We start from the raw sequence: 26,774 nt of genomic DNA, 5'->3' as shown, positions 1-26,774 counted from the left end.
ACTATTAGTTTTGGTTCTGCTTGAGTTTAGAAAAAGTTGCTTTTGAGGACCGATGCTTGGCAGAGTAATCCAACACCAGTGCAAAAACTGACATCCAAACATGTACAGTACTGGTATTTTCTCTCACAGTACACATTTTTAATTTAATTTAATTTAATTTACAAAATACACCCCTTGTTTCATGTTTTGAGTAGAAAACTGCCCCCAGGATATTTGGAAGTGTGGAAAACTTTTGGATTTGGGAAAGTTCTATGTGAAAACCCTGTGGATTCTGGGAGCTGTAGTCCAAAAGTCACTTCCCTCGCTTCCCCCAGCTCTGTGGGCTCTGTGCCCACCCTAGTTATTCCAGGAGAGCCTTCTCAATGTGGTAGCCTTCCAGATATTTTGGATCACAACACCCATCATCCAGCTTGCATGCTAATGGCTACAGTTATGATCTTGCCTGGCGTGATCCATCCCAACCAAGGGCTTGTTTACATGGATCGTTCACTCTGAATTCCCACCGATCTCCTTGCAACCTGTTTACATGATGCAGGGCCAAACTCAAAATTGGGGATGGACCGTCTTCATGATGTCCAGTTTGAGAGTTAGGCTACAACCCTGGAGACCTGGATTCGATTCCTGGCTCAGTCCTGAAACCCACTGGGTGACCATGGGCAAGGCTCATGCTCTCAGCCTCAGGGGAAGGCAATGCCCTGATTCTCAATATTGGGGAAACGGCAGAATAGAAATGATAACAGCTGATGATAATATATTAAAAGTTTATGTCTCTCGCCTCAACTGCCGCAGCTTTTCCCTGATCATTTAATATATTATCATCCTTCTCAATAGGCAGAGATCACGACTCTCTTTGGAACTGAAAAGTGTTGGGGGGAAAGAGGACCTGACTGTTTCCATTGAGCATTTGCTTAGACAACAATGCAGATTTGCAAGATGATAAAGGTAGGAGGGATCACAGCCTTGAAATCTTCTCAGAGCGGTTGTTGGGAGAAATTATTATGCAGTGTAGATGCATTCTCTGTATGGGTAAATCACTCTCCGTCTCCTTGATGTAGGGATTTTGCAGTTATTTTAACCTCTAATTTGCAATGCTCCAAGGACTTTTACCCTTTTCTCTCTCTCTGTCCTGACCTTCTCCTCCAGATGGACAGCGCAGTCCGCCAGAGGGCCATCCGGCACGCTTGGCCCCAACTGGTGGACTTTCTGGGTCACCATCCCGAATGGGTGCTAAGGAAAGCCAAAGAGCTTCTCCACCAAAGGGACCTAAGTCGGGTCGAGGGCGTTGCTGATCCAAAGGCAAAGGTCTCCTTGGTCCTGGACCTGTTCCTCGCTTCTGCGGATGCCAGTCCTCCCATCTTCCAAGAGTTCATACAGAGCGTCTGCATGGAATTCAACCTCCCTATGGAGCTGGAAATAACGTTCATGAGCGTCTCGGGAGAAGGTAAGGTTAATGAACATTGAGTGACACGGAAGGCTTTTACAACCTAAATTCCAATTTGGAAAGCATATAGATGGCCGCTAGGAGCCAGCATGGCGTATTGGTTTGAGCATTGAACTATGACTCTGGAGACCAGAAAAATGACCTCTGGGGGCCACATGTGGCCTGTAGGCTGTATTTTGACCACCCCTGGTTTATATTATTACAAATTAACAACATACTTAATTGCTTTAATATGTTACAGGTAATGTGACTCAAGAGCAGGACTGCGAAGAAGCTGCAGCTTTCTCTCCATCAATCTCTGCAAGTAAGAGGGTTACTTCATGAAATGTTATGGAAGGTTTGGGGAGTAAACCTGGATGGCCCAAGATGTTTGTTGCCAGAATGAAATGCCATGAACCTGCCGTATCCACAGATCTCACCATCCACGGCTTCATAATACCGCCCCCCCCCCCAAATCCCCAAAGCAAACCTTGATTTCACCATTTTATGTAAGGGACACCATGTTATTACCCAATTGTTTATAAGGGGACTTGACTGAGCATCCACTGATTTTGGTATTCTGGCACCAAGCCCCAGTGGTTACCAAGGAGCCTGTCTCTGTTTTGTGCCCAGAACCAGGCAGGACAAATTTTGTTGACGTGGGCAACCCTAGATGAGACAGAGAGAAGAACTATTAGATAGCTGGGACCCAGAGGGGACGTAGCCAAGGGGGGGGGTTTCTTGGGGTCCGGACCCCCCTCCATTAGAAAAATGAATGGTGTGTGCTGCTGCGCCACCGCACCCAAGCCCCATTATAATGGTAGCACTTAGTCTGGACCCCCCCCTTCCTAAAATCCTAGCTATGTCTCTGGACCCAGGCTTTCATAAAGAGAAGTTATCTTCAGAGCTGGCTGTTATCACACAAAGGGAAATGATGCATCTATTCTAGACTGTCAGCTCTTTGCAGTCTTTCCTGTGTCTGCAGCAACTGTAAGCATGCATATCTGCAAAAAGGAGATGAAGAAATGTATGGCTAGCTGGCCCTTGCCAAATAACTGCCCCCTTGCCATGCTGTCTGTGTTTTATTTTTGGCTTCTTCTACTAGGAAAGGAAGGCAATCTAGCCCATTGAGGAGAGATGGAAGGGAGTTGGCGCCTTTATGTTTTATTTTTTATTCAAAACTTTACAATACATTAAGAACAGCAAAAGATGCGCATCCTTAAGGGAGTGATCTGAAGCACAAATCTAATATGATGTCCTCCTGCATTGGCTTAAAGCATGTCTGTTTTGTGTCCCCAATGTGTCTCTCTAAAGAGAAACTGCTGCCTTTCTTGCTGGGATTTTGTTTTTCCCATTCTCTAGGGCCTGAAAGGCGCCGTCCTTGGAGTAGTCCTTCCACCAGGAGCAACTGCAAAGCATCCAAACAGCAGCGACTAGGCATGTAATGCTTCTCTTCTTCTGCCACTACTTTCTGGAGCATTTCTTTTCATTCGGATGGGACTGAACAGTTGAGTTCAGTGCACCAAAGAATTGTTGCCAAGAAAAGTTAAAGGGCCCTTTGCTTGTGCCTCAAGAGTGACTTGGAGCATGGAGACCATATTATTAAATGTTAATATTATTAAGAAACCAGCATAGCAAAATGAGTTCCACATTACCTGAAATACACATTGTGGATATTCTGGTTTCAACCCTATTGGTTAGTCTCACCTACAAAAACCCCATTGAATAAAATGTTGAGCATTGGATGAACACATGGGTAAATCTCATTGATTCAATGGGCCTACTCTAGTTGGGACCAATAGTAGGACTCAGATCATCATGTGTTTAGGCTGCAGTCTTATGTGCATCTGGGATTAAGTCTAGTTGAATTCAGTTGAGTTGAAGAAATAGAATTTTGCTATGACTCTCTTTTCTTCTTCCTCCACTTTTGTCAGATTCTGCAGAAAGGTACCGACACCTCGTTGTCCAACTGATGCTCCAGAGATACGGGGCGAATGGATCAGTGGAAACAACGCCATTAAAGGATCAACCGTCAGCTTTTAGCCAAGCTTTCGTCAACCTTGTGATCCGTCAGCGCAAAGCCTGGAGGTTAAAGGGAAGGATGGAGAAAGCCAAGGAGGAGCATGTAGGTCTGCATGACGTGGAGGAACATAGCGGCGCAACCATGACCCTGTCTGATCTCCTTGAAACAGTCCAAATGGACACCACCAAGGTTATTTTCCTGTTGGGTAACCCAGGGATGGGCAAGACAAGGCTCATGCACAGAATTTGCCAACAATGGGCTGAAGGAGCCCTGCCCCAGTTCCGGCTGGTCTTCCTCTTTGAGTTCAGGCAGCTGAACCTGATCAAAAGAAAGCTGACTCTTCAAGAGCTTTTGTTCGAGTTCTTCCTACAACCTGAATCTTGCCCCGATGCAGCATTTGAGCAGCTTCAAGAGGATGCCCAGCACACATTGGTGATCTTTGATGGTCTGGATGAGTTTTTGGAGAACATTCAGCTCCCGTTCTCTCTTCATGCCTCATCACCTGATCTTCTCAATCCTCTCTCAACGGCAGAACTTTTTGCCAACCTTTGCTATGGAAAACTCTTGCCCGGCTGCACTGTCCTGGTGACAACCCGGCCAAAGACCATCCCTGAAGCTTTCCTGAAAACCAGCACCTTGTCCGCCGAAATCTGTGGCTTCAACCGTGAAAAGGTTGAGGAATACGCCAGCTATTATTTCCGCCATCACCCAAAGAAAGAGCAAGCTCTTGCTCACCTGAAAAGCAACGGGAAGCTCTTGAGCATGTGTTGCATCCCAGCCTTGTGTAACATTGTCTGCATCTGCTTGGAGCACATGCTCCTCCAAAACGCGGGAAGCACCCAACTCCCTCAAACTATGACTGGGCTTTACATCCAGATGCTCTGCACCTTCATCTGCAAGCATCAGACGAGGAGCGCTTTGACTGAAGAAGTGGATTTGGGTCGACACCGAGCGACTCTTCTAGGCCTGTGTGAATGGGCCTTCGAAGCTCTAGAACAGAAGAAGATGCTGTTTTATGCTGGTGAGGTCCCTGAGCAGGTAAAGGATTTTGGGTGCCAACATAGGCTCTTGTTGTCCTTTGAGGTGAAGACCAGCAATGGCCAGGCGCAGGTCGGTTACACCTTCGTTCACTTCAGTTTGCAAGAATTCTTTGCAGCGCTCTTCCAGTTGGCAAGCCGAAGCATCGATGGCAACTCTTTGAAGCAGATGTTCTTCCTGAGGTCTAAGTGGACTTTAAAGAAGGAAGCAAGGATGCCATTCACTGCCAATTGCCATGTCTTCCAATCTGGCCTTGCATCCAAAGAGTGCCGAGGGTTCCTCAGCTCTTTAGCTGGAGAGAGCGAGACTTGGGTACAGGAGCGGCAAGCCATAGTCATGCAGGTGTTGAAGAAGCTAGCAGAGTCGCATTTAACTGGGCCCAGGATAGCCGAGTTGTGCCACTGCATGTACGAGGCGCAAGATCTCCAGTTAGCCCAACATCTGGGCAAACAGCTGGATTTTGACTTTCAGTTCAGGAATTTGAGGTTGACGCCACTCGACATGATGGCTCTGGCCTTTGTGATCACCAGCGGCCCGCATTTGGTGTGCTTGACTTTTGTTGGATGCTCCATGGAACTTGACTACTTGGATGTCTTTGGCAACTGCGAAAATATAAAGAGCCTGAGGTAGGAAGTGTTGTTGTTGTTGTTGTTCTCATGTAGAGATATCCTGTCGCACCTTTGAGACTAAGTGAAATAAAGACGTTGGCACAATGAGCTTTCGTAGGCTTCAGTCATATTTGCTATGAAGAGAGAGACCCCTCTGAACCATGATCCCTAAGATTCCTACTCAAAGTGATAGCTTCTTTGGTTGAATCAATCCATATGTAATGCGTTCATCATTTTTTCCCCTATGGCCACTGAATTTTAAACTAGCATTATTATCTTTTCCATATGCATCTGAAGAAGTAGACTTAAGTCTACGAAAGCTCATGCTGCCAACTTCTTTGGAGGCTAGACTAATCTTCCTATTTAACTAACAATGATTTTGTTGTTCCTGTTGCCTTTACTCTTAGCTTTAGGAGCAGAAAATACGGAAACGAATTCGCGACGGTCCTTTCCCAAATCCTGCCAAAGATCAAACACTTGACAACGTTTCAGTAAGCATTGCTCTGACTTTGCATGGATTATCCGATTTGGGTGCGGTTTTAGAATCTAACCAAATCAGGCCCTTTGGATTAATGTTGCAAGAATGGGCATTTCAGTCCTAGGCTGCATCCGCACTGCAGAAATAATCCAGTTTGACATCACTTTAATTGCCGTGGCTCAATGCTATGGAATCCTGGGATTAGCGGTTTGTTGTGGCACCGGATCTCTCTTACAGAAGAGGCTAAATATCTCACAAAATGACAAATCCCAATATTCCAGGGGATGGAGCCATGACAGTTAAAGTGGTGTCAAACTGCTTTATTTCTGCAGTACAACATTTTGAATATTACATTAAATGTCATGGCTACAAATCACAGGATTTTGTAAGATGGAGCTGCAGTTGTTAAAGTGGTACAAAACTGCTGTAACATTATCATATAGGCCTGTTACAGACTGCCAAAATAAAGCTGCTTCGGGTCTCTTTGGAGGTATGCTGTTTAAATGATGCATGCGCCCTAAGAAACTGGAAGCTGCACCAAAGCTGCACTTCAGTGCTTAGGAATGGAGTGTGGCTTTGGCGCAACCTCCAGACTCTTTGGACCCATGATGCATCATTTAAATAGCATACCTCCAAAGAGACCCGAAGCAGCTTTATTTTGGCAGTCTGTAACAGGCCATAGATACACTATATAATGTGTGGCATGAGCATAGATTCCCTCCATCTGCATCACAGCTGTCTCTCTTTTGCTTTTTGCAGCTTAACAGGTGGAAACCTTGCCATGCCTGGCCTGGAGCGTCTCATAGCAGCTTTTGCAAACTGCCAGCAGTTGGAAGACATAAAGTAAATGGGTTGTTTTTTATTCATGGCAAAAGGCATTGGGGGGGGGGGGGAAAGTAGCCTGATTTATTTTTTCATTTACGGGGAAATATTATCATATCTGTCACTCCTTTTTAGTCTGCAGGACAACAAACTGAAGGAGCAAGAGCTTGTCAAAGCCACCGAAGCATTTTCTACTGTAAATAACCTGAAGCAGATGGAGTAAGTACAACTGGAATAAAAACCACACTAAGAAGGCATTCATTTCACAAGTTGCTGAGCAAAGATTTAGGATGGAGCCGTGGCAGTTAAAGTAGTGTGAAATTGCATTATTTCTACAGTGTGCATGCACCCTTGAAGGATATATATGTACACATCCGTTAAAAATGATCTGTTAATTGAATTGCAATATCATGTTTGTTCTGTTTAAAACAGTTTAAGCTTCAATGAGGTTTCGGCGGATGCAATCCTCACTTTTACCGGAGCCGCGGTCCTTTGTCCAAAGGTTACCGAGCTGCATATAAGGTACTTGCATGGAAGAATTGCAAAATAAAGGTGGTTTCGTTTTTATGTCCCTTTCCCTTCCTGCCTTGATGTTGGAAGAAAGGCGGGATATAAGAAAATAATAATAATAATAATAATAATAATAATAATAATAATAATAATTCATTTATTTATTTATTGGGGGGGGGTCTTTTTGCCTGCTAGTTCACCTGTTTGCAAACAGAAACATGGCTGATTTTGCAACTGAAGGGTCAGCTTGGTATAAGCATTATAACTTTAATTTGTTTTATTTAGGGAGATTTCAATATTAATTTTCCACTGTTTCTCTGCAGGAAGGATAGTTTAAAAATCTACTTTGCCAGCCGTTCCAAAATGGATCCAAGGTAAGAAGCTGTCCTTTCCGAAAGGTTCGCATTTGGGAAAATTTTGGTCAGGATCAACGGAGGCGGAACTAATAATTATGGGCTATTTAATTATGGGGCAATTTAATGACTTCTAGGACAATTTAACCCTTTCCCTCCACTGGCTTGGGCTTGAGAGGCATCCTTCTCTGAAGCTGCAGTTTGCTTTCAGGGCATCTCTCAGTAGCGCCTGGTTTATATGGATCATTATGGTAACCATTGAGTCCTCTCTAGTCTCACTAAAGAGTGGACCTACTGCGATCAATGGGTCCCGACTCAAGTTACAAATAATTTAAGAACCATTAGTAGTAGTAGTAGTAGTAACATTTATTTAGTCATTGACAAAACCATTGATTTTGCTGGGTCCATTTCTGACTATGATTACACCTGAGCCATTACTGTTCTGTTGATTTTGGACATTATAGTGTATTGATCATCAGGGGGAAAATGATTGCTTTATTGACTACAGGCTGAAAGGTGTTGAAATCAAAGAAGAGGAGACGGTTCCCAAAGCTAGAAGTTTAATATTACGGTAAATAAAAAAACCATTTTTATTGATATGAAGTATGCCGATCTGTTTAAACAAAAAATCTGTTGTTCTATTCTTCCTCCTGGTTAAAGTTGTTCCAGGTGCCAAATTTAACATTTTGACAAGTGTGCCAAACCGGAGCAATAAGAGCGATAGTCCTTCCAAAATGCAACGGTTATTATTGAAAAGGAACACGCCAAACTACTTATTTTAAGCAGAGAAACCCTGGAATTTCTGCTTTATTTCTTTATTATTGTCATTATTGTTCTGTTGGTTTTTTGACATTATAGTGTATTGATCTTTGGGGGGGAAAAACTGCTTTATTGACTTCAGGTTGAAAAGTGTTGAAATCAAAGAAGAGTACCTCCGATGCACCTCTTAGATGCAGACACAGCCAAGCTAGGATGCTAAAATAGAATAATACTAATAATAATACTAATAATATTTATTTATATGCACAACCTGTTATAAATCCTTCCATCTTTCTGTGCATACACAGGTTGCAGGATTGCCAGTTTGGTTCTCAGCGGGCGAAAGACCTGGCAGACCTTTTCCAAAGCTGCTCCCCATTTTCTGAAATTGAGTAAGTACCTCCTTTTCCCAAACTCTTTCTTAACAGAGGGATAGATATATATATGTGGCCAATTTAACCAGGAACGATTTCTCAGTTTGTCAGATAACCAACTCGGTGACGAAGGATGCAGCCAGTTGATGCAGAGCGTGCCCAAGTTGTGCATTTCTGGCCCTCTCAGGTTTGTGTTTCCTAAATCCTGCCTATTTCTTGTCTTGATCGTCTTAATTTTTAAAATCTATATTGATAATGCATTTTCAAAGGCTCCAAACCCACCCAGACTGGTTTATTTGGCTTATAATGGTTCATTTCCTGCTTTCTAAACTCAGCATTTGCTTGCGGATGTTTCTTTTCCTACAAGATGGAAGGAGAAAGTTGTCCCACAGGACCTAGGTAGCATCCAAAGTTGCTTCGCGTTCAGCTGGATCATTGCTCCAGCTATTTATGGCTTTATCTCTTACAAATATTCCTTTACCTTTCCTCAGCTGGAAGTGCATCTCCTTCCCTTTTTAAAATGTGGCTGCCTTGTCTTTTTGAAATTTGAAATGAGATTAAAATGTAGGTTTAAATTCTTGAGTTGCGGCGTCCTTTCCTTACACTACTAAGATGGTATTTATGGTATTTGGGGTTTTTTTCCTGGCATGTCAATGTGTTCTTCTTCTTTAAAGTAGTTTTGGTTTTATTCCACAGTTTAAACAACAACCGGCTGACTCTCAAAAGCATTTTCTGCCTCCTGAACACTGTGGCTCTTTGTCCAAACATTGTGAAGCTTAATGTCAGGCAAGTATGGGTTTATTTTTGCTAGGCACGCATTGGAGATAAAGAGCATACCTAATATGCTGAGGTGCATCTGCATAGGTATACTATATATCAGCATGAATTCATGGAGATTGCATGTGCCTTTGCATGCATGTTTCTCAGCCCAGTTGATCACCATTCATAGTGTTCCCAGCCTGCTGCGCATGTAGATTTTGAACAATCGGTCACTGTTACATTTAAATGAAATATGACACTGTGGAATCTCTGCTTAATTTCTTTAGCATCAATCACCAAACTGCAACATTGACGTTCGTCAACGAAGGTATTCTTGACTCCCTTCATTCCAGGTATGGCAGGTTTCTCAATATGTATTTCTTTTTCTTGCTTGCATTTCAGACAATGATATTAAAGAAGAGCTCAGTCTTATCATGGTCAGTTTAAGACATGCTTAGGCCCTGGGCTGGGAAAGGAGAACCATGCAGCTTCCCATCAGGAAAAACCATTTTGTAGCATTTCAAACAATGGCAATAGATTGCTGTAATGCTGGGTTTTAGTCAGAATTTGCAATGAACTATCCAAGCTCTTTGTGCTATTTTGACAATGGATTCCAGCACCTTGGATAGATCCTCAAGTGCCAAATAGGCTTAGCAAGCATCTTCGTAGTTTAAAGTCCAGCATCTAAAGCTCAGTCTAAAATCTGGAATAGATTTAAAATACTACTGACATGGGAGCACCATCAGCTGCCATGAAGAATGCCACTGATGTCAAGATCCAAGGAAAATAACTTGGCAGCCAAACCACTTGGAAAATTGCAGTTCAAAACCGCTATCTGCAGGGATATGTTCCTAGACTTAGTAGTGAAATGGTGAGCGCTATATTTCTGCCAGAGGTTGGCCATAGAGTTGCACTGGGGGACCACAAAATGCCTAGAGAGGCCCTTTTTAGCTTGCCCACCTCCTTTAACTTTCCCCTCTTTTGCAGTAATTATTCTTCTGATGAGGACCAGTCAAGCTGCGATGGACAACAAGTGACGGCGACACCGAGGGAAATATGGTACGGTGATGTTGATTTACTCCTGGGTTACTCCTGAGTTATAAAATAGTTGGAAGGCAGGCACTAAGGGTCTCAAATGTGAAACAATGGCAGAATGGTGCTGAGGTCTGTGCTTTTGCAGGGAAGCTTTCTGTTCAGAGGAAGCTATCATTGATGATGATGATAATAATAATATAATTTATTAATATTCCACCTCTCCTTGCGGATCAATAATCAATATTTTTGCTGCTGTACAGTATTATGAATTGTCACAGTGCTCAATTCAGCACAGCAAATTGTCAGATAGACTATTTTAACCAGAAGCTCAGCAGAGGAAAGGCAACGCAAGAGGCCAACATAATTCCTTTCGGCATTGTAAAACTCCTTGCTATGACTTTGGCTTCTCGGTCATTCATGTACTTTCTATGCTACTTTCAGGGTCAAACTAGGCGTAGTAGTTCCCTTTCTGATTTACTTGTTTCCCCTTCCATGCTGCGCGCAAATTAAGCTTATGTTGTACTTTCCAATGACCGATAACAAAGCAAAGCACGCTAAGTGTGAGATACAGAGGTGAAGGGAAATAACATGTTACGCCAAACAGACATCTTTCCCCACTTGAGAGAGAACACTTCTGCAAGATCATAGTAAAGATATAGTGTAGTTTGATTCTGAGCCTACCCAACCTATTTTCTGGCCTTGCTGTTATAGTCATAGTGAAAGTGCCATCTACTTTCTAGATGGCTAGTCAGCCATGGCACTATAGAGGAAGGAAAACTGCATGACTGAATGCTTTAACCCCCTTTCCCCCAAAACCTTACACACTGAAGACCAAAAAGTCAAAGAGAAAGCTAATTTAGTGTGTCGGGGAGAGAAAACAAATAGTAATGAGTACTATTTCTGTCTCTGTCCTAGTAATGTTTACTTACCATCTTTATGGCATGTATCTCTCAAAACTAACCTGGTTTAAACAACATTGCAGTTTCCTCCTCATCATTTATTTATGGACCTAGACCAAAATATAAAGTACAGTTAGTTACACCAAAAATTCATAAAGCATACAACTCATAAAACATACACATATAAAGCATACATAAAGGTAAAGATAATCCCTTGACATGAATATCTAGAATCTAATCATAAACCTTTACAGTGGTGAATATGCTATTTATAGGTGATTTTGTATGTAGACACACAAATATGTATGTATGTATGTATGTTTAATGAGTTTTATGCTTTATGGGGTTTATGAATTTTTGGTGTAACTAATGGTACTTTATATTTTGGTCTATGGCTGTAAATAGATGATGATGATGATGATGATGATGATGATGATGATGATGATGATGATATTGTAATTTTCCTTCCAGCTTGACAGACAATAAACTCTGTGACGAAGGCGATGTGAATAAACTGTGTTTGGCGTTGAGAAGGTGCGGCGGTGTCTCCGAACTAAAGTAAGATTTATTTGGTTTTTGCAATTCAGAGGTGGACAAAGTGCAAATGGTGAGCCACAAAATGTGGCCCTTGACGTTTCTCAAAGTTCCCCAAACTGATATTAAAAATTGGAATGCATTCAGGGTGGTATTTTTTACCTAAAACCCACCCAAAATGTGCTCAGTTTGCACCCTCAGATCCTCCAAAGAGGTTTGTTTCCCCCTGATTCTCCAAAGCTTCACAAACCTCCCCAAGGTACCAAAGAAATGGCAGGATATGTATAATATATAGTATTTTCAGATGATAACCATCATCATCATCAATTATATCAGTCGATGATGATGATGATGGTTATCGTCTGAAAATACTTAAGATGTTTCCATGCACAAGTCCTGCTCTGTTGCATCTGTTCACATTCACTAGCGTCTCTCTGAATCTTCTTCTATCTTTTTGAACCTGGCACCATTTTGGGAAAACAATACATTGCTTGATTTGTTCAGACCGTGGAACTATAATATAAAACATAATTGTAACGGGATGTTTATATGCGAAAAATAATCTCTGCCTCTACCTCTGTTTTTAAATGCAGTTTGTCCAATAATTCTCTGGGCGATCTGGGCGTTTTGAAAGTGGCGCAGCTGCTCCCCAAAATGAAAGCATTGCGTTCTCTAACGTAAGTCAAGGCTTTTTTTGTGTTTAGAGATTTGGTTAGTGACTTTTTTTTTACTATGTGGGTTGTGGGCTTAGAAATTCCATGCAAGTAGAAAATAAGCCTCTAACGGAGATGGTTAGGCTTATAAATTTGTGAACTTTCTGCTTGGCATCCAGTTTTATGTGACAACGGAGGGAGGACTGTGTGTGTGTATGTGTATGTGTGTGTGTGTGTGTAATAAATAAAATTGATAGACAATTCGATTCATTGGTTTTGCAACTACACTTGTCCCTCCATATTTGCTAGGGTTAGGGGCCCAAGACCTCATGAATATGGAAAAACTGCTAATAACAAAAACACCATGTTTTTAATGGAGAGGACACCTCTCTAGGAATCTCTAGGTCCTCCAGTGCAACTCTGTGGTCAACGTCTGACAGACTCTGACCATAGAACTGCGCTGGAGGAGCTACAAAGGCCTAGCAGAGTAGCCTCTCTAGGAATCTCTTCAGCGCAACTCTGTGGTCAACGTCTAACAAACACTGACCATAGAGTTGCGCTGGAGGAGTTACAAAGGCCTAGCAGAGTAGCCTCTCTAGAAATCTCTTCAGCGCAACTCTGTGGTCAATGTCTAACAGACACTGACCATAGATAGAACTGCGCTGGAGGAGCTACAAAGGCCTAGCAGAGTTTCCTCTCTAGGAATCTCTTCAGAGCAACTCTGTGGTAAATGTCTAAAAGACACTGACCATAGAGTTGCGCTGGAGGAGCTACAAAGGCCTAGCAGAGTATCCTCTCTAGGAATCTCTTCAGCGCAATTCTGTGGTCAATGTCTAACAGACACTGACCATAGAGTTGCGCTGGAGGAGCTACAAAGGCCTAGCAGAGTATTCTCTCTAGGAATCTCTTCAGCGCAACTCTGTGGTCAACGTCTAACAGACACTGACCATAAAGTTGCACTGGAGGAGCTACAAAGGCCTAGCAGAGTGTCCTCTCTAGGAATCTCTTCAGCGCAACTCTGTGGTCAATGTCTAACAGACATTGACCACTGAACTGCGCCGGAGGAGCTACAAAGGCCTAGTAGAGTATTCTCTCTAAGAATTTCTAGGTTTTTTGGTGAGACTTTTAGTTAAAGTTGACCATAGAGTTGCACTGGAGGACCTAGATATTCCTAGAGAGAACGTATTAATCAAATCCGTGATTAATCAAAGCCACAAATATCAAAGCCGCAAATATGGAAGGATGCGTGTACTTGCAATTAGTGAGGCAACTAGTTGCAAAACCAATGAACTGAATCTTCTATCAAATTATTTTAAAATATATAAACAGTCCTCCCTCCGTTCTTGTGGTCTTTGGACTCACGTTCCTCAGTTATGCGCAAGGGACAAATGGAGGGAGAATGAATGGGGTATGCGCCCGTGGCATGCACCTGCGCACTTTCATGCACCCGTGCCCATATTCAAGCCAATGGGGCTTGAATATATGCAAAACTCCATTTTCATAAGGGGATCCGGAACAACATATCATATATATATATATATATATATATATATATATATATATATATAGTTGCTAAGCTGGGCTGCTACTTATGTCACTGATGATGCACACTAGGGGATAATGAGAAGATCCACTTTCATAGTGGGAATGAAGGACCGTTTGGAATTGATTTACCAACATGGAGCGAAGGCAAATCCCAAACCAGTTTAAATGCAAGTGGGAACAAGGCCAAGGAATTCGCCTTGTCTGACCCTGGATTGTTCTTGTGCACAAATGAATTGTACTTATATTCCTGGAGATGGCAGCATTGTTGCTTTTTCTGCTTCTAGGCTGGATGGCAACCGCCTGTCTTTGGAGGGAGCTTTCCGCTTGGTAGAATCCTTCTCTTCCTTGAAACATATGACCTCGATGCAACTGAGGTACGGCTATGAACCAGTTTAACCATGCTTTATTATTATTTATTATTATTAATTAATTTTTTAAAAAAATCTAAATTTATATCCTGCCCTATATCAGATCCTCCAAGATTTCACAGGTGGAAGTCTGACCATGTGTGGCTATGCAACACCAGAGTGTGACCAAGATTGCAAAAGTTATTAATGAGGAAGAAGACACAATCCAGGAGAGGCTGCAGCAGTTTGCTTTTGCCTGAGTTTACAGGGAAGAGCAAGACTCCATCCTCTGCTGAGTTAATGGAGAGCAAACTATTTTTGCATTTTGAACACAGTTTGCAGCCATTGCAATAGACTCAAAACAAAGGGAGAAAGTGGGAGGAAGAGAGAAAGTGGGACCTTTTAAAAGCAGCTGAAAAAATTGGGCTGGCAGAGGATTAATTGGAACTGTCCCAGTCAAACTGGGGCAGTCAGAGAGTATGCTATATCATGAGGTTTCATTTCAAATAAAATCAATATACAAGCCAGGTGCCAGACATCATCATCATCATCATCATCATCATCATCATCATCATCATCATCATCATCATCATCATCATCGCTTTATTTTTACCCCACCTCTTTGTCAAAAGCCAGCCAAGGCGACTTACAATTAAAAATCCATGCAATCCATGCAATTCACAATATACGTAATATCACAGTTATTCCTTTCCTCCCCTGTAAATCCTAAATTTGGTGAGGATAGATCCGTGACAATTAAAATGTTATCAGACAATTAAAATGTTATCAGACATAACCAAGTCAGATGTCCGAATTTACCAGACTATAAATCTTAAGTTTGGTTAGGATGGATCTGTGACAATTAAAATGTTATCAGACATTGCGGTGGATCACAGTACAAATTGGGAGGAGTGTTATAATAGAATTCCTTCATCGGTTCACAGTTTTTTCCTCACTTCTCTCATTTCTCATTACAGTTTGAGAAGCAGCCAGACCGTTCGTTTAACCTTTGGGGAAAAAATCAGGTAAAAATGCATCTTACTTGAGGCTAAGGGCCATGACAGAGTCATAAGAGAATATGGGCTGCATGTCAAGCATCTCAAGTTCATATCTTAGCATCTCCAAAGGAGAATCGGTTTAACCAGGATAATTTCCAGTGGTCCCTGGTGACTCCCATGTCAATGGGCTGAGGGCTTCGCTCTGGATTTTACTTCTCTGGCTCAGCGGGACGTTAAACCTGGATCTCATAGCTGATAGACCACCAATACCTAAAGGTCCACTTATGCAATGATAGACTTAGAATGTGTTAATGGTCCCATTCTGAACTGGGCATTTAGGTATTTGGGCTCTGGCCGAGTGGTTCAAGGGCCACAAAAGTGTGCCCAAAACCTGCACTTTTCCCCATCTGTAGCATAAATGAACCGAAGGCTGCAACGAACAACACTTTTTGTAAAATGTAGAAATTCACTCTCTATGGGCTTGACTTCATAAACAAGAGCAGGCCATTTCAATTTCAAAATCCGGAGTCGGTGAATTTCAGAAAGCTAATCCAAGCATGCATGTCTGCCAACTAAACGGTGGATTATCTTTTGATTCTTCAAAGTTGCAGGGAACATGAAGGAGAGCTGTTGCAACCTGCAGAGTATGGCCGCTGCTTTAGGTAAGAAGCCATTTCCCTCTTTCTTTGGCGTTGTCCAAGGATTATGCAGACGCACACATAGTGGTCCGTTCAGCGCAGGTTGTGGGTGCATTGCAGATATTTTATTTGTCCCGAAACAACCTTGCTGGGTCCTCTCTTGCACTAACTAGAATCCTTTCACCCCTTGCCTCTCCATCCTCACAATTTTGCTAGTCCTTATGAAGAATGTGAAATTAGAGGGACATTATTTTCTTTGTGAAGTCGAAGGCTTTCATGGCTGGCATCCATAGTGGGTTTTTTGGGCTATGTGGCCATGTTCTAGAAATTATTTTCTTTCCTTCTCCAAAGAGAGGACCATTTCAGCTATTTCAGATATAGGTCACATACACATATATCCACAGTATCAGTAGCCAGGCCTTCATTTAGTTGTGGTTGGGGTGTATCCAAAACCTGTGGATGACATTACATAGTCTACTTACAGAAGAGAAAAAATCTCACTGGTCTCTAGTGCTTTACATTCCAGTGATGTTACATATTCATGAATAAAAGAACGTCGTTGCAGACTATCCGTCAACTTATCCTCTTCCCTCCTTTGACAAGTTCATTAGACAGGATTAAAAATTGAATGTGCATACATTTTCATCTTTCGGGTGCCAAGTTTTTGCCTTTGTGTTTCAGTCTCACAGATTGCGACGTGGGCCCAGATGATATCGACCGGCTTTTTCGGATCCTGGTCACGTGCTCCAGCTTGACGGAGATCAAGTAAGCGCTGCGCTCTTCGATGCTGTCTGCGTGTGGGACTGACAAGGAGAGCATCAGGCTTGGGCATTAAGGGAAAGGTGTCCTTCCTCTCCAGATAATAATAATAATTAATAATAATTAATATAATAATAATTAACCCACTTTCCCTTTTGACACTGGAAGATGACTAAAGCAGAACAGAAGGGCAGTACAGCTTCACATGAACTGGACATTATGCTCCTACTGCTGCAGCCTAGGAGCATAGTGCCTGGATCAAAGGGAGGCACTGTATATATTCATGTATAAGTCTAGACATTTTAGTTTAAAAAATTGACCCAAAAAACCTGGACCGACTTAGCCATGGGTCACTGTAAGTGTGGCACTTCAACTGTTATGGGGGGGGGGTGAATCCCCTGATGAGAGATGCATCTAAAAGAAACGCCAATCCTCTCTACTCTCTCATCCATCCAGCCTTTAGTGTGGGCACAAACAATTATGCCTGCTGGAATTTTGTATGTCCATTGGCATCGTTTTCCTTTGCTTCATCATTTACGTCCTTTGTTACATGGCCCTATGTTTTGCCCATGACATATCCATGGGTCATATCAAAATCCTTTATTTTGGCCTCCACCTCCCCTTGACTTACACATGAGGTTGACTTATAGTTGAATATATGCGGTGCTTTGAATGTAATCTTTGTTCAAAAGTTTCCATCCTGACTGTGCAGCTTATCTGGGAATGTGTTGCAAGATCGAGAAATTGAACAACTGCTGGCGTTCCTGCCCCACCTCAAAAACCTGAAGCTCTTACGGTGAGTCTTAGAAGTGTCCATCTTAAGGACAGGGTTGGGAAAAAGAGCTCTGCTAGGATCCTTAAGAGCCGTTGCTGCTCAGAGCGGATAATTTTGGGTGAGATAGACGATTGATCTAAACCCCTTGCAAGGCTGCTTCACAGATTCATTTGACGGAGTTGCATAAAATTATGCATGGTGCAGAAGAAAAGATAAGGAGGCATAATACTATTTTTTTCAGATGTGGATACGTGAAAATGGAGATATTGAATTTATAGACATGAGAGTCGTACCATATTTTAGATTGTAAGCCTTGAGGCGGAGACTTCCATATTACAAAACATATTACAAAACCTCTCAGCTGCTCTAGAAGGTTTAATGGAGAGCGTGGGGCAAAACTGTAAAAATCAATGCAAGCAAGAAACCTCTTTTACAAAACAAACAGAATACAGGCTGAAGTAGGGATTTGGTCCAGTGTGGATGTTCTTATCAAACATATCCAGTGTTGGCTATATAGCAAAATATAGAATCATCCAAAACACACAAAACAGTGGCATCTTCATTGGACCAACCAAAATGCACATTATACATGTTGCAAGCTTTCAAAGCTCCACTGGATAAAGGTTTTCCTGACGCTTAAACCTGGATGGATTTTGAATGATACTGTTCTTATGTTCTTTATCCACCATTAGCAGTTCTGATCCATTGCCAAACCTTGTTACAGACTCAGATTTTTGATGTCTCTGCATCTTTCCTTCCCTTTTGCAGCATCGGAGAAAACAGTTTTTCCCCCCAAAGCCTTTGCTTGCTTGTCAGCTCACTTTATCTCTGCAAGAGAACCTGCGACGTGGAAGTCAGGTAAGAGGTTTAAAAGCCTGATAACAGAACTAAGGACCGATCCGAATGGGGATTGGTTCCTATTTGGAGATCATGATACCAGTTGTATCTCCAAATAGGAACTGATCCCCATAATACCAGTTGTATCATGACAAGGAGAAACTGTGAAACCCCTTAAAACTTCTTTTTCCTCTTTCTTTTTGAGAGACAAAGGCATGGTACATTTAATATGTAGTTATTCAGGGTAAAGAAATGCAAATGGTAATTTTTTTGCGCAGCCAAAAAAGAACCCCAAATGTGAAAAATATCATAACAGCTCTCCATTTTCTTGATGTCTGGTTGTAACATGCCCCTTTTCATTGGAAATGAGCAAATTCACAAGCATTCTTTGCATTTTTGAAACCCACTGCTGCTTTACATAATGTGCAGGGATTTTTGCATCAGTAAATTAAATACAGTAATAAAATGAATAAATGAATAATAAAATCTCACTGTACCCGACAGAATGGAAACTGGACATAGTCAGACAGCAAGTAGGTTTGGGATAACTCTCCATGTCTCCTGACAAGATCAAACCATAGAGCATTCAAATGAATATTTTTCCCCCTTTTAAAATTTTTTAGATCCAAGAAAAATGCCTTTTTGCGTTTTATGGAAATTCCAGAGAGCCAAGAAGCATCCTGCAGGTAAGTGCAGACGCAATCATCTTTGCTTCATTACAATTTTGCCTTCCTTCAGCCATGCTGCTTTTAAAATGCAGAGAGGGGGAAATCCCATTATATACCATAGCCTAATAAAATGATGTCCCTTATAGAAAGTGGCAAAGTCAAGGTTTGCTCTTTTTTAGGATTTTAAAAAAAATTACGTTCAAGCCATGGATGTTAGAAGCCATAGATGCAGAATCCATGGATACAGAGGGCTGACTCTATATGGATCATAGATTTTTGTGGGTTTTTGGGGTTATCTGGCCATGTTCTAGAAGAGTTTATTCCTGATGTTTCATCAGCATCTGTGGCTGGCATCTTCAGAGGTTGCTGGCATGGAAGTGATTATATACCCCACTTTCTTCCATGCCAGCATTCTCTGATGATGCCAGCCACAGATGTTTACGAAACGTCAGGAACAAACTCTTCTAAAACATGGCTACAGAGCCCCCACAAAAACCTATGGATGCTGGCCATGAAAGCCTCCAACTTCACAATGTATTTGAATCGCTTTTCTACTCTGATCCCTTCCATGGGTAAGTGACAGCCGTTCCTCCAGGGGATGAAGACCTATTGTTGGAAAGCTTGACACAGGGCCAAAGGGACTTGAGAATATCCCTCTGAGCCCCATCCAAAAAGAGACATTCATGCACGCATATCAATACTGTAATAGCATGCTACCCATGATCTGCCAGCTCCAAGCAGCCAAGGGCCACAAAATCTAGATGTTAATCCTAACTAGAGTTGGAGTCAATGCCATTGATGTAATGGGTCTACTCTAGTTAAGGCTGTCAGTAACCCCTGTTTCTTGCTTTCTTCTTTTCCTCTTCTCCACCAGGTTGACAGACTGTGGCATTGGCCAAGATGGTCTCAAGGAGCTGTGTGTTGTCTTCAAGAAGTGTAATCGCCTTGCAGAGCTGGAGTAAGTGAGATCTCTGTTGTTGTTGTTGATGTTATGTCCTTGCAAACATAAATTGGAACAAGACTATTTCTGATCATTTGTTTCTTGGACAAAGAAAGAAGGGGGCTTCCCAACAGTCCGGAAGACTCACCAGGAAGAATAAAAGAGTAGCAGTTCTTGCATTCACACACTTTTCTCCAGCACATGACTTCTCCAAGTTTTCTAATGCTCAGCTGGTCACTTTTACTAGCTATGGAAACTCTGAAGTGGAAATGCGATGCAGCTTTGCATTCACAAACACTGGCCTCATTCCCACTTACAAATAAATCGCTTTGCAATCCAAATCGATGGATTGGTTCAGCAGCGGAGCATGGTTCACACTGCATTTGCCCCGATTGCATTTTCTGGCTGCAAAATAAAATAAAACAACCCACTTGTGGTTCATATTGACGAATTAATCAGTTCAAAATGGACCCACTCCAGCCAGCTAAAGGGCACATTTAAATCCGATCCACATCTGGTTCACACTTGCGTGGTATCAATTTATCCAAAAAGACTCAGAAAAAATCAGCGTCAAAAAGACGCAGGTTAAATGGGTCTGGCGCATGGCTTCTCTCTCCAAATTGTTTCAGTGATTCAGTTCAAGTGTGAATCAGGGTCATATAAACTGGTTCAAACTGATTTGCGATCCGGTTTAAAAGCTAGTGGGAATCAGACCCCAGTGGAATTTCATGGACTCTACATTTCTCCTTTTCAGCCTTTCTGGGAACCATCTTGGCAACAAAGGGCTGCAGTTTCTCTTGGAACACTTGCCTGAAACCCAGGTCTCATGCCTTTTAAAGTAAGTGCCTACACTTGAGTCCTGGGCCCAAGATCCAGAGGTGCTCCAGTGGGATTTGAGAGGGACATGTCCCATCTAACCTACCTACATCTCAGGTTCCTCTCTTTCATTGCATGTCTGGGTATTTGGGACAACCCACATCCTTTTCAGGAACAAACATACTTTCCCCTTCAAATAGACAGCTGTCCACATTTTACCACTCCTCCATGAGAGAAAATTAATATTAGTATTAGTATTAGTATTAACATGTCTTTATAGAGTGCTGTGCATAGCGCTTTACACAATAAGGGTCAAATAAAATAAGGGGGGAAATTAAAACCTGCCAAGCGACGTACAATCTAAAAGAACAGCATTACATGATTAAAATATCCCTAAAATAATTTAAATAGAATAAAATATTTAACTGGTAGAAGGTGGTGGAAACGCGCACTGAAGCGAAGCAGGGGAATCAGTTGCAACAAGATTCGTCTCAAAGGAAGGAGAAAAGGCCAAAACTGGAGGGGGGGAAAGTCACCTTCACAATTGACAACATTTTTCTCCTTTTGTGTAGAATCAGCCACAACCAGATCTCACACGACGGGGTCCTCCATCTCATCAGCATCTTCACCGCGTCCCAAAACGTTGCTGAAGTTCACGCAAGGTATGGTTGCTTGCAGCTATGTGTTTTCACCTCCCTATATTTTGGAATGAATTGGCGCATGGATGAGAAGCATGCATGAGAAGGAGCTGGGCATAGGTGGGTCATTCATTGGAGATTTGAAGACTGTATATTCGCTATTAGTCAAACTATTGATATATAATCAGGAAATGATAAGAATTTAAAACTGCAAAGGTGGGAGATATAATGATGATGATGATGATGATGATGATAATGATGATTAGAGGAAAGTCTCAATGCTATGAAACCCTGGTATTTGTAGTTTGTTGTGGCATCAGACCTCTGTTACAAATCCCTGAATTCCATAGTATTGAGCCATGGCTGTTAAAGTGGTGCCAAATTGGATTATTTCTGTGGTGCAGATGCAGCCTCAGATGCAGATCTGTCTTTCAAAGAAACATCCTCCATCCATTTTTATTTTCTCTAAAGCAATATTCTTTTTTCTTTTCCAGTTTGCACTCTGCAGAAATGCTGCTTATCACATTAGCGAGGGATGCAAAACCTTCCAAAATCCTAAGGTAGTTATTAGTTTATTATTATTCTACTCCCACTGAGCTCTTGAAGGTTTTCTCTAACCTGGCAATTCCCAAACTAAATGCTGTGAAAGAAGTGCTAGAAAAATAAATGAATGTATAATAATTAAGGCTTTCCTAAGGGATGTAGCAAAATTACACGGGCCATTTACTTTGGAACGAGCCGTTTTAATTCATCCTTATTTCAAGCAGATTGAAATTAATTTGTGGGAACAAACCGAAGGCCTGGCAAAAAGCTGGCTGCCATCTTCTTTTGGCCAGAAAGTTTCCTTCTGAGATGGACTTTGCGAAATTCAAATTGCTGGCTTCCATTTTATTTATATTTATTTTATTTCAAAGATGTATATCCTTTCTTTCTTTCTTTCTTTCTTTCTTTCTTTCTTTCTTTCTTTCTTTCCAGGCTAAAGCAATGCAACTTCCAAGCAGAACATCTGGCACAGTTGTCCGCTGAGCTGGGAAAGTGTGTCTCCCTGAACGATTTCACGTGGGTTTTTTGCGGCTTCTGCCGTAGTAACTTTTCCAAACTGGTGGAAAAGAAGTTACTTAAGAACTGTGTAAGGTATTCCCTCTCACGTTTTATCTTCTTCGTTGTTAGGTCCACCAACAACGGCTTGGTGCTCAACAATGCGGAAGGTCTGTTCAGGTCCTTAAGGACACCGAACGGCACACTAAGAATAAGGTACGCATTGTTAAATTTGTTGTTGTGTGCCTTCGGGTGAAATTATCACAGGGTTTTCTTGGAAAGATTTGTGGGAGTTTTGGCATTACTTGCCCCTGAGGCTGAGAGTATGTGACTTGACCAGTGGGTTTCCAATGCCGAATGCTGGTCTCCAAAGTCATAGCCCCAAACCCAAATTTCTATGCCATGTTGGCTCTTTAAAATCCTTACTTTGAAATAAACCTTGCTGAATGTAGTCAGGATTTGCTTCTGAGTAAATAGGACTGTGCTGCAACTTAAGGTCTCATGTCTGGAGGGGAAAATGCATTATGTCGAAGCATAAGATGGCTGTGCTTTGCGTTGCAGCATCGAAGAGCCATGGGTGAAAGGCGAAAGCATCTCTGCTCTCCTGACGTTGGCAACCGAAGCGCAAGGAAACATCACAGCCATCAAGTAATGGGATCCATCAAGGGAAAAAAATTAATTAAGCACTAGGATACATTAGTCTCACGTCTATGAAAGCTGCCTTGTGGCATCAAATTCTTTTATTCAGTTAGTCTGAAAGGTGCTACAAGATCCCTTTACATAATGATAAAGGCAATTAACTGAAAAGGCATAATGGTACATTAGGAGATCTAATGGATCTCTGTTGTCAGATTGTAGTGGAGCAATGTGTGTGTATAAAGGCGCATTTCAGCCTGTTTAATTTTCCTTTCATTTGTTTGCAATAGGAAAGATGGCACTCTCTTTGCAGTGGAACAAGAATTTCTTCATCGGGTGGAAAAAGTGGAGTCTGTGGTCAGCAGGTGAGAAAGTCATTCCCTTTTTCCCGGTACAGCAGCAACTCCTTTTATATATATCATTGCTGCAACAACAACAACAACAACAACGGCATCATTTCTCTGCTGTGGGACTTTGCCATTGAGGTCCCTTTGGCACCAACTTTAGTGTCATTCTGGCACCAATTAAAAAGGGTGGCTTTTTACAGTATTAATCCTTCCAGGTCTAATTGATATTATCCGATTTGCACATCTGTTAAGTTTTACGTTATTTTAAATTGTTTCAACTGGTTTTAAATTACTTTGTTTTAAGTGTTAAATGGTTCAATAATGGCCTTTTATCATTATTTTTATTGTTTTCAGTGGTTCTAAGCTGATTTTTATTGTATATATACTGCCCTAAAATCCTTCAATATAGGACTGCATTTAAATATAAATGTATTTTTTACAAGTAACAAATGAATTTATATAACTATGATTCTGTGATTTATATCCAGCACTATATTATTATTATTATTATTATTATTATTATTATTATTATTATTATTGCCCACCTTTCTCCCAAAAGTAGTACAGTATTACTACTAATACTACTAATATTCCCACCTTTCATCTAAGTTTGGGATTTGAGGTGGCTGACAGTTTAAAAACACAAATACAGCCAAAACGTACCAAAAGGTGAATGTTGAAATGAGATTAAATTATTCACAGTACTAAAATGATTTAACACTATTATACCATTAAATAAGAAAATACCATTAGAATACTTTAAATAGGAGTTGAAATATAGGTCAGCTGAAGACAACAGAACATTTTAAAAGTCCAGACGAAAACCCAGAGCAGATGCGCCACTCCTGTCAACATGGCTTGCGCGTTTTCATGGTGTGTTTGTGCGTCCACAGTTTCCATAGGTGTGAACTAGATGCCAAAGAGACCCGCTTCTCACCAACGTTCATTGAGAAATGCAAGCAACTCAGGGCATTACAGTAAGTCTGCACTTCCCTGCCCTTCTTCAACCCTCTCTGCAGTTAAAAAGAAACCTTAGGTGAGAATTGCAGTATGCATCCCTCGTGCAGAATAGCAACATTGGCTGCATCTGCACATTAGTCTAGATAGTTTGCACCCGAACTGGGATTGGGCTCTTTATCATCTGGACTCATTGCCCTGGGAACAGAGGAAAATGTTTTATCTGGGCCATGAGATGGGGTTCCAGTGCATCCCATTTCAGCGACTGCATGCCATTGTGCAGTGTGCAATGCACAACCACAGGGGAGAATGTTTTGTCAGCCCAATGAACATAGGGTTGTGGTGCATTCCGTTTCAATGACTGCATGCCATTGTGCAATGTGCAATGCACAACCGCAGGGGAGAATGTTTTGGGTGGCACATGAAGATAGGATTCTAGTGCATCTTATTTAAATGATTGCATGCAAATGTGAAATGCACAACTGCTGCATTGCTGTAGGTCCAACTCTGCCTCTTCCCTCATCAGCAGAATGCTTCTGTTGCACTGTGGCAAATAATTTACCAGTGCATGTAGCCTGACTTATGCATGAATATGTCACTAGAAGCATGCCAGTCCTTGCATGATAGGATTTCCCACTGAGTTTCTTCTAGCTTCCTCACTTGGTACTTTTACAGAGAATACCTGTCAGTGCATCGTGTCTGTTCTTCTCTCTTTGCAGTTGCTCCCAGGTAGAGATCACTGATGTGGATGGAGAAACCATTTTGGATTTCCTGCTGCATTTCCCTGCACTGAAGAGACTTGAGTATGCCCTCTCTGGATTGTTGTATGCTTTGCGGTTGCACCTCTATTTCCCCCGGATGGGTGGCATCTCCTAGGATTTGCATCTTCCTAACTTTCACCCTCCTTCTCTTGCTTTGCGAAACTGCTGTCCTGCATTTTCAGGGAAGGTTTACATGTTCACACAACTTTCATCTAAGATGTATGGAAATTTGCATTCAGCCTTCCAAGAGTGTGAACACTGAAATGGAATTGTATGCCTCCACTTCATGATATCAAAATGGGTGAAAGGATGCGACAATACCAGCCCAGTTTTCCTAACCTGGTGCCCTCCAGATTCTGTTGGATTCTGCCTCCCATCGCTCTTGACTTTACTGGGTTGTGGGATTTTAAGCCACAGCATGCGGCTGGGAAATGTCACATAGGTGTTCCCCAACCCCATACTGTTCCACTCATAGTAATGAAAGGAGAGGAGAAGTTCCCAGTTCCATCAAGCATCATCTTATAGGCTTTTCTAAGCCTGCCATACATCTCTTGGGCTTGTGTGAAGCTGCCGAGTTTACATTTCCAGCACTGGTGGGGAAAAGGCGCTTTTCGACCTGTACTTTTCCTGAACTTGCAGGTTGACATGTTGCAGAATCTCTCCCGCTGGAATGGAGTGCCTGGCTTCAGCATTGCGTCAGTGCCGCACCATGGAAGACATCAAGTGAGTGTCATGTCATGGTGGTCAAGCTGGCGAAGGGATTCGGAGAGCTGTAATAATAAAAAAGTAACTTTCCCAAGCTGTGGATATGTCCCTAAAACCATCCTGTTGGCCTGTGTGGACAATCCCTTAGTCAAGGATGGGCCTATCATTTCTAAATCAGGGCTGCCCAGTGTCTTTGGCTGAGTCAGCTTTCAAGTCCAAAGCTAAAAGGGACTGTCCAGGATGCAGAATCCTATCCCAGCATCTTGGATAACTTCTTTTGAAATCCTATCAGCAGTGGATGGTGGCTTCCTTCTCAGTCGGGCAGTGACTCCATTCCAGGTCTTTGGCTCCATTTAAAAGAACTGCCCAGTGTGCTGAATATGTTTTGGATTTGGAGTGCAGGGGTCCATCTTCTTGGAAAGCTTCTCCAAAGGACATCCAGAGCAGAAGCACTGCCTCACTGACATGTAAGGTACCATCCAGCTCCAGACACTGAATACAGAAGTTGCAAGTTTGAACCATAAAGCATAGCCTATTAATACATCCCTGCAGCTTGCCCTTCCTGCTCTGGTTCCTCAGACATGCTCATAGACTGAATCTGTAACAGCGTTGCTTTCTCTCTTTAGCTTTTCCAAAAGTGAACTGGGTACGGATGGCATCAGTATGCTCCTCGGTTCTCTGGAAGGCAAACATCAGCTGAGAAGCATAAAGTAAGTTGCCTTTTCATTGCATCTCCCACCCAAGGACTAAACAGGGCAGACCCTGCTTAACTTTGCAAATCAGACAAAACCTGAACCTTGTGTGTGTGAGCATTGCTCAAATATCAGTGTTATCTCCTGCGAGGTCCATTTCTAACATGCATTACCTTCATGTCTTTCTCTCATCCATTTCTTTTAGCCTTGGTTTTCTGAACCTTGACAACACACATCTTCCAAAGCTGATTTCAGGACTCTCTGCAATGCCTCTCCTGAGAAGACTGAGGTCAGTCTGTCTGTTGGTCAAGGAAATTATTATTATTATTATTATTATTATTATTATTATTATTATTATTATCCATACCCCACTCTAGAGCCAAAAGGCTATCAGAGCAGCTTACAAATTGTT

At 42.0% G+C, this 26,774-nt stretch overlaps 1 protein-coding gene across 1 annotated transcript in view; it reads left to right on the top strand.

Moving 5' to 3' along the window:
* NLRC5 (NLR family CARD domain containing 5) overlaps positions 1-26,774 on the top strand; it is a 37,709-nt gene that overhangs the window by 3,329 nt on the left and 7,606 nt on the right. The window contains exons 2-39 of the mRNA XM_042437764.1: positions 832-942; positions 1,144-1,441; positions 1,683-1,745; positions 2,783-2,857; positions 3,355-5,107; positions 5,497-5,580; positions 6,327-6,410; positions 6,525-6,608; positions 6,822-6,911; positions 7,223-7,273; positions 7,761-7,823; positions 8,320-8,403; positions 8,489-8,572; positions 9,082-9,171; positions 9,432-9,497; positions 10,132-10,203; positions 11,550-11,636; positions 12,206-12,289; positions 14,095-14,184; positions 15,135-15,182; positions 15,761-15,817; positions 16,475-16,558; positions 17,265-17,348; positions 18,096-18,185; positions 18,788-18,850; positions 19,707-19,790; positions 20,527-20,610; positions 21,161-21,250; positions 21,721-21,786; positions 22,202-22,285; positions 22,397-22,480; positions 22,826-22,912; positions 23,191-23,265; positions 24,141-24,224; positions 24,924-25,007; positions 25,605-25,688; positions 26,297-26,380; positions 26,568-26,651. Coding sequence (XP_042293698.1) covers positions 919-942; positions 1,144-1,441; positions 1,683-1,745; positions 2,783-2,857; positions 3,355-5,107; positions 5,497-5,580; positions 6,327-6,410; positions 6,525-6,608; positions 6,822-6,911; positions 7,223-7,273; positions 7,761-7,823; positions 8,320-8,403; positions 8,489-8,572; positions 9,082-9,171; positions 9,432-9,497; positions 10,132-10,203; positions 11,550-11,636; positions 12,206-12,289; positions 14,095-14,184; positions 15,135-15,182; positions 15,761-15,817; positions 16,475-16,558; positions 17,265-17,348; positions 18,096-18,185; positions 18,788-18,850; positions 19,707-19,790; positions 20,527-20,610; positions 21,161-21,250; positions 21,721-21,786; positions 22,202-22,285; positions 22,397-22,480; positions 22,826-22,912; positions 23,191-23,265; positions 24,141-24,224; positions 24,924-25,007; positions 25,605-25,688; positions 26,297-26,380; positions 26,568-26,651 — 4,826 coding nt within the window. The 5' untranslated portion in view covers positions 832-918. The remainder of the gene's footprint in view (positions 1-831; positions 943-1,143; positions 1,442-1,682; positions 1,746-2,782; positions 2,858-3,354; positions 5,108-5,496; positions 5,581-6,326; positions 6,411-6,524; positions 6,609-6,821; positions 6,912-7,222; positions 7,274-7,760; positions 7,824-8,319; positions 8,404-8,488; positions 8,573-9,081; positions 9,172-9,431; positions 9,498-10,131; positions 10,204-11,549; positions 11,637-12,205; positions 12,290-14,094; positions 14,185-15,134; positions 15,183-15,760; positions 15,818-16,474; positions 16,559-17,264; positions 17,349-18,095; positions 18,186-18,787; positions 18,851-19,706; positions 19,791-20,526; positions 20,611-21,160; positions 21,251-21,720; positions 21,787-22,201; positions 22,286-22,396; positions 22,481-22,825; positions 22,913-23,190; positions 23,266-24,140; positions 24,225-24,923; positions 25,008-25,604; positions 25,689-26,296; positions 26,381-26,567; positions 26,652-26,774) is intronic.

This window comes from Sceloporus undulatus, chromosome 8 (assembly GCF_019175285.1).
Source record: "Sceloporus undulatus isolate JIND9_A2432 ecotype Alabama chromosome 8, SceUnd_v1.1, whole genome shotgun sequence".
In the NCBI taxonomy this organism is placed as follows: Eukaryota; Metazoa; Chordata; class Lepidosauria; order Squamata; family Phrynosomatidae; genus Sceloporus; species Sceloporus undulatus.
Note: the sequence above shows the minus strand (reverse complement) of the source record. Positions and strands in the feature narration are given on the sequence as shown.